Below are 11369 nucleotides of genomic sequence, written 5' to 3' on the forward strand. Positions count from 1 at the left end.
ATTGGTTGGGGGGGGGGGGGGGGGGGGGGGGGACATATTGTAATTGATCGACGTCCTGGGGAGGGGTCTACTAAAAAAGTTCAACCGATCTTGGAAATTGTTGTGCCCCCCCCCTCCCCCGTGGCTACGGGCCTGTTTATACACCCTATCCATACCTCCAGTTAACACTCAAACGAGTATTTTGGAGGACCTACCAACCAAGAACCCCCCCCCCCCCCCGACTACATCTGCGTGGAGTTTGCAGCCTAATGTTTCCTTGGCGAGGGAGCGTAGCGATCGAGTGAGAATCTCTTTTTATAAGTTTTTTAATTTCAAAGCTCAGTGAGAGCGCTAGCAACCTTTTCCATTATGGGGCTGAATGATGATTCATTTCGTTTTCCGAGGAGGACGATACAAATAAGATCTAAATTAGCACCTACCGTATCCAAACTTCGGGGCGTTTTTTTTTTTTTGCAATGAACAAGAAATACTGCATCCACTATATTTCAAGGATTCCGAAGCGTACCAACCAAGAAAGTAAAAAGTTGAATTTTTAATTTTTAATGTGTATTTAAGAGCCAAACATAACTTATTAATATACATCGTTTTACACCAAAATTATTTTAAGTAATTCTCTTTTTTGTCCCTCTTTGTTATACTCAGAATTACAGTCTTGTAAAGGTGGGGGGGGGTGACAAATATATAGAAGAAGGTATCTGCCCCTCGCATAGAGCCTCTGGGAGACAGGGTTAGTGCTATCTCAAGTAACGCCACACCTATACAATTTAATGTGCAAGAGAGCTTGGCGACCGAGGGAGGAAATTTGTATTTCTTTGATGTTGATGGAATTATGTATTTTTAGAGTGATACAAAATCTTTCTTAAACTACAACATAATTGATGTTATGGGAAAAATGATTTGCCCCTTCAAAATTTTCTAGAGAGATATCAGGCTTGTGAGGATAGGGGGATTCACCCCCCCCCCCCCCCCCCCTAACCCGGTCTTCCCCAGATATAGAAGGAAAAATCTGCCCCACTTTCGGCAGTGAAAACAGACTTAACATACACTGCTCTTTTGTGCATTTACAGAGTTCAACCTATAAAGTGAGAATAGTGAAACCTCTATTTTAGGGTAAAGTACAGTGTACTTACAATTTGATAGCTTTACTGCAAAATGATTTAGTGTCTTGTGGGAGGTAATAAGAAGTTTGTTTTAAAAAAGGGAAGATAAGCGAGAGAAAGGGTAGTCCAGATTCTGTCCGGTTTTATATTTTCTTATTCTTCAATCATCTATAATTATGTCCTCCTCCCTTACACGCATCCCACACAGAGAGGGGAAGAGAGGGAGAGTCTGGGAGAGAAAGAGAGGGGAGGGAGAAAGAGAGAGAGAGAGAGAGAGAGAGAGATAATAGTTGGGGAGGCGTAGGGGCGGCGATATCTTCTCATGACCGGGGGGTGGGGGGACGATGCGAGGGAGCAGTGGCGTAATGAGCAAAATAGTTTGGGGGGAGAAAAAAAATCCGCATCATGTTGGCGTGGGGTCCAGGGGCAACGCCCCAGCAGGGGTCAAGGGGCGTATTCCCATGAAGCTTAGGGGTTTTAGGCATTTAATGACGGTCTGATGAGCATCCAGGGGCCAGCCTTGGGGCCCCTGGTGGGGTCAAGGGGCGGAACCCCGAAAGCTCTAGGGTTTTAGGCATTAAATTACGGTCGGATTAGCATATTTTGAAACCTTATTTGTGACACTGTCATGCAGCTGCAGGTCACTAATCAGAGTGGGGTAAAGGCGGGCAGAGCCCCCGGAAACTCAGGTTTTTTTAGGCATTTAATTACGGTCAGATGAGCATCATCCAGGGGCCGTAATAGGGCCCTGGTGGGGTCCAGGGGCGGAGCCCCCGGAAGCTCTGGGTTTTAGGCGTTTTAATTACGGTCAGATAAGCAACCAGGGGCCCAGGGGCAGAGCCTCTGGAAGCTCAGGGAAAAAGCATGCCATTTCAGCAATATTTGTATTACTGGTATCGAATTAGAAGTAAACCACGTTCGAATGTTATTAAGAGGGACAACTGCCCCCAAGCACCACCCCCCCCCCCCCCCCAGGAGGGAGCATAGTGAACGAGAGGGGTGAAAGTGACGGAAGTGACTACCCGCCTCACAGGTTTTTGAAGTTTTGTTTTATTAAAGAATTACATTTGAAAACGATAGTATAAAACAAGCAATATAATTTTATGTACACTTTGATGGAGATCGCCGCCCCTTAGGTGGGGGGGGGGGGGGCTGTCGTGTGAAGTTTGAGCTGTAAAGGGTACATGAGCATTTGTCTACATCAATAACCCACTTCTTGTAATGACCAAAATTGAATCTGATTGAATCTTTGCGCAACATTATGAACGTACACAATTCGATACAATGGTCTAAAAATCACTTACTGGCTCTATAGCTTTTAAATCGATTCGAAAAGTAATAGTCGTTATTTTCCCATTTAAAGTATTTTCAAGCCCCCCCCCCCCCTTTTTTTTAATATTTTTTTAAGGAAAGTTTTAAATTAGTATTATACTTCAATTGCCGTTGGAATTTAACCTTTTCATTTTTTGGCCTGCAACTTGAAGCCTTTTGATGAAAAAATCTCTTCGGCAAAAGCTAGTTTTGGAGCCTCACAACGATCGTACGGGGAACATTTTCCGGGGGGGTAGTTACTCCCCTCCCATGGGATTTCCTTGAGCCTTTATGATATTTTTCCATAATCTCAAAATTCATGTTACTTGCTAATCCACGCAGTCTGAACTTACGACGAAAGCACCATAGAGTGATGTATCTAAAAACGTATAGGGTCTTGGGATTGTGCGCTTATTTTCCACAAAGTCAGGGGGAATGAAAGTAGCCATTTCATATTTCACGAATGAATAAAGTATTGCCAATTTTGTGTCTGAAAAGATCGCATCTTACAAATACGTATATGGAACGTGCACGCGTATGTCATGTCAGGGTATTATACAGTGCGTCCCAGAAAAAAAACGAAACCAAGAATCATCGATGTTTTATCATAACTTACTTACAATTATAATTAATAAATGACACATATTTGTAAAGCTTAACTCCGTTTCGTTGACGATCAGCCATGCATCAAGTCTTTCGTATTCTATCTGAATTTCAAAGAGAAAAGTCACATATCTAGAAAGTTCATTTTCTACCCTTTCATATATGACACCTAAATCAGAAAAAAATTAGCCAGTAAGTTCTGTTTGTTTAAAGTAGCTTGCATTTCAAATTTGATCAAACAAATTCGTTTTCACTGGCTGCCTGCCTTAGCAACAAGTAGAGTTGACAAAAGACTTAACTCCGTTTCGTTGACGATTTTTGTGCATGGCTGATCGTCAACGAAATGGAGTTAAGTATATTGTTAACTCTGTTTGTTGCTACGGCAGGCAGCCAGTGAAAACAAATTCGTTTAATTAAATCATGGAAATGCAAGCCTATACTTTAAACAAACAGAACTTTGTTATTCCTGGCTCATTTTTCCTGATTGAGGTGTCATGAAAGGGCAGAAAATAAACTTTCTAGAAACGTGATGTACTCTTTGAAATTCAGATACCACCCGCCAAATGATTTTTTGGTTTCCTCTCTTCAAATTGTTTTTAATCACTCATGCGTGAAATAAGCATCATACGAGTTGCATCAGATGAAAGAGAAGGATCTTAGCTTTACAAATATGTGTCATTCCTTAATTATGATTATGATTAAATCATGATAAAACATCGATAATTCTCGGTTTCGATTTTCTGGGACGCACTGTATTACACCACTGCACATAAATGTGCAGTGGAGTAATGAGCAAAAACTTGTTGGGGGACAGGACACACCAAGTATAATGGATGGGCGACGGAGCGTCTTCCAAAATAGGGGGCACCAACATAAATGGGCACCTACAAAGGGAAACATCCAAAAACATACATCATTTTTGGAAATTGGTATATACCCCTACATCGTCATGACTGTGATTACACTACCAGGGATGGCATCAATATTTGTTTCTTTTTTTACGTGGTATAGATACTGAATTGAGCAAAATACTTTGCAGTTGGGTGTGATGGTCTGTATCGAGAGAGTGAGCAAAAAAATAAGACTTGTGCGGTCTCAGTGCAAATAAAAAATAAAAAAATCTTAATAACAAGACAACAACAAAAAACCTGATGAGTATTAAGCACAATCTAATGAAAAAAGACTGAAAAGTTCTTTTTATAAATAACATACTTATAACATCAATGCATGCAAGCGAGCGTATATATATAGCGAGCGAGCTCCAGAGATTTTTTTTTTTAAGGGGCTCTAAGTCGCCTTGAACTATATTATAGGGACGCGTGTTACGGAGAAAGGACAGTTATTAGAAAAGAAAAGGTGCTTGTGTCAAAGTAAACAGGGCAATTATCAGAAGTGAAAATGGCACTTATTGCACCTGAAAAGGGACACTCAACAGAGTTGAAAAGAGGCACTTGTGAGAATGGAAATGGGGATTCTGTTGAAGGAAAAGGGCACCTATCCGATTTTAATAGGGGCATTTATCAGATGTAAAAGGGGCATTTGGAAAAGGAGGAGCGGCTCATACTAAAAGGTAAGAGGGGCACTTATCAGAGGGAAAGGTGGCATTTAAAAGAAAGGGAAGGGGGTACTTATTACGAAGGGAAAAGTACACTTATTAAAAAAAGAAAATGGGGTACGAATCAAATTAAGTATACAAAAAAGGGGTGAAAATATCAGAGGTGAAAAGAGAGGAAATGGACAATTATTAGAAAGGAAAGTGGGCTCTTTACCAATGTAAAAAGGCACAGTGCCCCCCCCCCCCCCCCCCCCCGTACCGGGAGTTTCGCCTCTGGCATAATGGGCCAAAGTGAGGAAAAAAACTTTAAAATCATGTCATTTCAGCAACATTTGTAAATCACTGGTATCGAATTAGAAATAGACCACGTTTGAATTTTATTTGGGGGCTAATTGCCCCCCCCCCCCCAACCCCCTCCTCCCCCATCAGTGTTTATGTGCAAAGCGGTTGGATGTAAAATGCGATTTGTATACTCATCAAATTGGCAATTCCTTACACAGGTACGTATCGTATCGCCCATATTATTGGGCAACTTTTATTTCCCCATGACTCGACTTAGTGAAACATAGGCTAGGCTGCTAGCTTCAGGGTCGGTCATCAGCTAGCGCACCCTAAATACGTCGTATATCTGCTGTGGAAGTCAAGTGTTTGAAGAAGGTGCTAAAGAGGTAATCCGAAATTGAAATTGATCGGGTGTGTATGGAATATGGTAAATCATGTATGAGGTACTATTACTGTTATACTTTGTCCAGCCAAGACTTTGCCTTTGGTCATAGTTTGTGCGTCTTGTCTCACGTTCACCTGGCTGCTTGGGCTCGGGTGGGCGGATTGGCCAGGCTGGCTCCTCCCGGCTGAGGCTGCCGGCTGGGCCTCGGGTGGCCGGGCCGGATTGGTCGAGCTCCGCAGGCAGAGACTGCACTGCATGTAGTTTAAAATCTATGCCACATTAACTTTGTTAGATAGAAAAATATGTCTGTTTGGAAGGGCGTATGGCGTAACCACAAAATAGGAAACCATGCATCACACGCATTGCATATTATTATTGGATCGATCTCCTTTTACACAGTATTAATATTATTAATTGTGTATCGGTACCTAGGTCTATGTATGAACAACTACAAAATAATGGGCAAAATGAATTGGGATCATACTTTTTTACAATTTTAGCAATATTAATATTACTAGAGACAGTTGTGGAGCTGTGGATCAGGGGGCCGTTTCTCGAAACCAACTCCATGACAGTCATATCTTTGTCGGCGACCTATGGAGATGTCATGAAGTGGATAAACCGTTTCACAAAGCCATGACAGACATGATATCGATATATCGCGATACTAGCAGCTCAAGAACATAGTCTTTGTCACGATCCATTTGATTTATCACGAATAACCCAAAACAAGTTTTGGGGCTAAAATTGTTCAAAAAGAAACATATACATATTAATTCTCCTAAAATAAATAAAAAATAGTGTCATTATCAAATGTAGATCATCAAACGATTTGCATATTTCTGTAAAGATTCTTAAAGTTAAATTGAAGAAAAACCAGTGAGTTTTTTTTTCTCGACAATTCACTCAAAAGGTAGTTGAAGGATACCGTAATGTGATAGTTTATCAATACATAATTTTTTTGTTTATTGTGACGAGGAATTTTAGGCAAAATACCTTTTCTCAGCCAGTTTTTAATTTGAAAGAAGTAATTAGAGAGGGAATAATAATGCACATAGGCCCCAAAGGTACAATGGTATCCTAAGAAAGACTATGGATTGACTATGGACAACGGTGTTTAACATTCTTATCTCTTTTATTTATATGTGATAGTTTAATGATTTGTGATTTAATGTTTATATTCAGCTTTTACAAATTTCTGTATAATTTTTATTATCACTTCTGTACATTTGCATTTCGCATCCCAGAGAATTACGTACCGAACTCGTCTATATTTTTCTCAAAATGATAGTGAAACTAATCGTACATTTCGCGGCCCATGGAACAGCAACAAACTGACTTGTGATGGCGCTTTACAGCAATTAAAAAGATATGACAGGTTCGGAGCAGTGACAACTCGCTTGTCGCGGAAGTTGTCGCTCATCTTGACAAAGACGGCTTCGTGAAACACTTAGCTGACAAGTTGCGCGACAGTGGCGAGATGTCGTTGATCTTGTAGTTATGACAGTTTCGAGAAACGGTCCCCCGTCTCCCAGAAAACATGTTGTCAATGTCAGCTAAGTCAGTCAACAGAACGAGCATTTTGAAACGCTCATCATAAACGCAGTTCCAAGGTTCAGCTTATGGATTGGATTCACAAACCTGCACTGCGCATGCTACGTTTACCCGGGAAAGCAGGTCAAGTTGGGGCACGCCTTTTTTCAAAACTCATTTAATTCATCTTGTATTTACACTGTAGGGTTCGGACCAAGCGAGGAGAAGGGCCCTCAGTTCCTCGTCGCTGTAGTTTGAGCACTCATTTCAATACAATGATATAAATATGGAATAAGTACTTACAGTGTAGTATTAAGTTTACAGGTTACAAATGATATTGCTCGGATGACTCTACTTGTGCCTGTCTGCTTGTGCATGCCTTGAGAAAAACCAAGCATAGACCCTCTAGTATAAATATTGTACACCATACTGGCGGCGAGTGGATTTTCAAGTGAACCGGAAACACGTTTATTATGACTTTATTTAAAAGCATTTACAAATGATCGTGCGTTTATGCTTCCCCCAGAAACCATCTTTTTGGAGAAACGCTGATCCAAAACGCACCTATTTGTGAGTTTACGATCAGCGTTATCAGCGTTTATACGAAAATTATACGAAAAAGGATGCAACCTTGTTATGAACTAAAAGTGTAACAAAAGCCTCATTCTGGCCTGAAAAGGGTGAGCATAAGCATACCCTTAGACCTACGACATCCTTGGATTAAAGTAAAGTAAAGTTTAGTTTTTATATGTACCGTAGGTCTATCAAATATATAAATAGGTAAATGAAAATTCCAATGCACTTTAACGATGGCATTTCAATTTTGTTTTCCTTTACTCCAATACAGATGACGATCTATAACCTGTACGTATTTGATCGGTTTGGAACCTGTTTGTTCTATCAAGAATGGAATCGATATAAGCAGTCAGGCATGTCTAAAGATGAGGTAAGGTTCGTCAGGGACAAGCTAAAGTCAAGCCTTTGGCTTGCTTCAAATCATTGGGTCATCCTGTAAGGTCAGGTAGTCGTGTACACGACCTTTCGTGAGACAAAAACGAAAGCTCATGCTAGCTTTCGTACGTTTGCCGTAGGGTTTTCATTATGTGTTGGGTAATTTGGACCAGGGTATTTGTAGATGAGAGGGGTTTATTTCACAAACTGTGCCCCCAACATTTCGTATATAAAAAGGTATGTTTTCCCAAAAGGTTGGGTAACGTGGCCACTCGACCCATCGCGATGACCCAATGCTTCGAAGTAAGCCCAAACCATTCTCTCAACATGTTGCCCAAAACAAAAGGTTAGCCTAATAGCACTGAAATCTTGTTCAGTCAAAAAAGTAGAGACCACAAAAAGATTACAAAATGAGAAATTTTGTCAGTGTTTTTATTTTCTTGGATATCTTGCCATGTACAGATGAATCAATGTGAATTTTTTCATCCCCCCCCCCCCTGCATGGTACAAATGTCATGAAACTTACTCTATAGAATTGTTAATTGTCAAAGCATCCACTAATTCATGATAATTGAAAAGATCATGGCATGAATAGTATATATATATATATATATATATATATGAAGCAGGTTTATTTGTGTGTGTTTTAAACAAAAATATGGCACTATGTAAATGCTGTGAATCATCTTCATCATTTGTTTTTGTTATAAGAAACTGACATCTCTCTCTCTCTCTCTCTTGCAGGAGTATAAGTTGATGTATGGCCTGATATTTTCTATTAAATCCTTCATCAGTAGGATATCGCCAATGGACTTGTATCCTTTATTACAGTGGAGAATCATTGAGTTTTTATAATACTACTGCGTACAAGGTCTACCGTATCTCATTTGTTATTTCAGATATTTGATTAATTCTTGTTCTCCTTTTTATTCCTATTATATCCTAATGTGTCCTTCCTGAATTACATTAATATTGTGATATGATTAACTACATCTATGGTGTAATTATCCGCCTTTGTTTACAAGTTTGAATGATCAGATGAGTAGTACTACAAACCAGTTGAATATCTTTGCACTAAATTTTCTTTGAAATATCTTCATATAATTACATTGATTGATTTCATTATTTGTATTTAAATGATGTACATGTGCATGTGGCTGTGATGATGATGTGAAACCAAATGCAATTCTGGAAATTCAATCCAATTCAAATTGAATAATAAGTAATCTTGAATGAAAAGATAATTTTATTGCTATTTATTCTTATTTGAAATCAGTCAATCCATAAATGAGATTTATTTGAATTTGAAATCAATCTCCCTATTAAAATATATCATATTAAAAAGGCTTTTTTCATTGTTTGTTTGCATGGTAGAAGGATTGCATGATTGTAAGAGCTAAATACCACATATCATTGTGGGTGATAATGGAATAGTGGGAATGATGGAAATATATCGTTCACAATTGCCCTAATTATTATCAGGTGGTTGTATATTTTTACCATTCTATATATCTATTTTTAGAATTTGCTTGTAAAATGTGACCAATCCAGCCATTGGCTGCTAATCACATTTAATTTATACCATGAATGATTCTTTCTTTTAAAGCCCTTCTGCACTTGTTTGGCCAGGGGGATTAGACCTCCCTGCAAGGTCACTGACAGGTAGTTATCTCATCAAATCAGCTCTCAATTAACATAAGAAAAAGGGGATCATGGGGGACCAATAGGCACCGATTAGGCATTGTTTGCTATATAGAGGGCGCAAGTAGCTATAAGTAGTGCAGTGGGGCTTTAAATAATGTAAAAACACTTTGATCTTCTATCAGTCCTTGACCCTGAGTATTCAGCAAAGATGGCTTTCTCAACTACTCTACTAACTGCTACAGACTTCACTTCTTTGAGACTCCGAGTGGTCTCAAGTTCATCCTCAATACAGGCCTCAATGTAGGACCGATGAGAGAAGTTCTTCAACATTTATACAGTGGGGTAATTAATTTATTTAACTTCCTTCATCCTCGTATCTGTAAAAAGTTAAGTTCATCCAGATTCTAATTTTGTCCCAAATTTTCAGGCAATGAGCAGCTTCTTTAGTCTCTTGATGCAGGTTAATGTATTGTCTTGTCAGATTTCATGAAGCATTTTTTTGTTTAATCAACATGAAAAAAGGAGAAATTTGACTACAGGTAATCTTTTAAAATTGTGGTATTGATGGAAAATGTATTTTTGAAGAATCAACAGTACCTTTTAATGAATGTTTAAGATGAATGATGTCTGCCACACAATTTGGTATAAATTGGATAATAGGTAAGAAATAATTACTAAGCAGCTTAGCTTAGAAAATTAATGAATGTGATTCTCAGCAAGACTTTAGTTTTTAGACAAAGACAAACTTTAATAGATAACAAAAGTTTTTAAAATGATTGGTAAAAAAATCCTCATCTTTCCTTCACTTGCACATTGTTAAGATTAGATGCTTTATAGTACATTTGTTCAATTATCCTTTGTTGATAGAAGCTTTCTCTGCTTATTTCCTAATTGACATTCTATTTATTGATTACCGTATTCAATAACCAATTTCTCAATTTTTTCTTTTTTTATTCTGCTATTCTCTAGATCTATGTAGATCTGATTGTGAGGAATCCTCTATGTTCACTCAACAAACCTATCGAGAGTTTGCTGTTCAAGACCAAGCTAGATGCCTATATACGGGGTTTACCTGCATTCACAGCGGACGAAGGAACCCAACACTAAGGCTGCATTCTTTAAGCTGGATCAAGTTCAAACTTTGCATTGTGTCTTGTGTGCGAACTAGCCAGAACCATGTTAGATGCCAACAGACATTGATAACCAACAACGTACATTCACTCCAGAATAGTTCAGTACTTCTGAGGTTCTGGATCTGTATCTGGATCTGGATGATCAAGTCAGCAAAGTGTCCTTGTGGAGGCATCCTTGCATAACCCATTGCCTACTGGAACCGGGCGGCTCCTGTATTAAGCCTATGTGAATCCAGTTGTCAACGGGTTATACTTGATTGACTCTACGAGGGTTGGCGAAGAGACCTCAATTACAGCTGTGGCGTTTGGACATCAAGTATATTTTTTTAAAGCTTGTACATGTAAGTGAACCAATCGACCAAGTTAGAAGCCACAATACATGGTTTCGCTGCTTTTCCGGTTTATTGCCATTTGGTCTACAGCCAGTTCATCTACTATCCAAATGGTCTACACCCAGCCTGTCTAGTATCCACATGGTCTAATAATCATCGTGTCTGCTTTTGTCTAATGACCATTCAGGCTATTACTCATTTGGTCTAATTTCCATTTGGTCTAATCTCCAATAAGTCTACTACCCATTTGGTCTGATTGCCAGTCGGTCTTATTCCCAGTTTGTCTAATTCCCAGTTTGTCTAATTGCCCATTTTGTCTACTATTCATATGTTCTAATAATCATTTAATCATAAATAATGATAATCATCCAATGATTATTAGACCTCATATTCACCAGAAGAATGAATAAAACACAAAGGCTGCACCTTAAATGTAGATCAAGGTAAAATTGATGTGACTATATACCGCTGATTTATGAAAGGCCTAGTGTCAACCACTCCATACCAAACAAAGTATCTTTGTAACAAAATAGATATGAA

General features: G+C 38.9%; 1 protein-coding gene across 2 annotated transcripts; it reads left to right on the forward strand.

Moving 5' to 3' along the window:
- The first annotated feature begins 5133 nt into the window (after window positions 1-5133).
- LOC590413 (trafficking protein particle complex subunit 1) lies at window positions 5134-10936 on the forward strand. 2 transcript variants are annotated; one of them, XM_790018.4, is made up of 5 exons: window positions 5134-5237; window positions 7617-7715; window positions 8465-8535; window positions 9568-9706; window positions 10334-10936. In XM_790018.4, the coding sequence occupies exons 2-5, from the start codon at window positions 7617-7619 to the stop codon at window positions 10469-10471; spliced, it is 447 nt and encodes a 148-aa protein (XP_795111.1). In that variant the 5' UTR covers window positions 5134-5237; the 3' UTR covers window positions 10472-10936. The 2 variants fall into 2 exon arrangements, with proteins under 2 accessions (XP_795111.1, XP_030837520.1); XM_030981660.1 differs by having other exon boundaries at window positions 5154-5262.
- Window positions 10937-11369: the final 433 nt, after the last annotated feature.

Source organism: Strongylocentrotus purpuratus, unplaced genomic scaffold (assembly GCF_000002235.5).
Source record: "Strongylocentrotus purpuratus isolate Spur 01 unplaced genomic scaffold, Spur_5.0 spur5_scaffold_12, whole genome shotgun sequence".
NCBI classification, from domain to species: Eukaryota; Metazoa; Echinodermata; class Echinoidea; order Camarodonta; family Strongylocentrotidae; genus Strongylocentrotus; species Strongylocentrotus purpuratus.

Coding starts and splice junctions, on each gene's coding strand:
- LOC590413 (XM_790018.4), top strand. CDS start 7,617: ATGACGATCTATAACCTGTACGTATTTGATCGGTTTGGAACCTGTTTG. Junction 8,536..9,567: donor AGGATATCGCCAATGGACTT/GTATCCTTTATT, acceptor CTGAGTATTCAG/CAAAGATGGCTTTCTCAACT. Junction 9,707..10,333: donor TTCAACATTTATACAGTGGG/GTAATTAATTTA, acceptor GCTATTCTCTAG/ATCTATGTAGATCTGATTGT.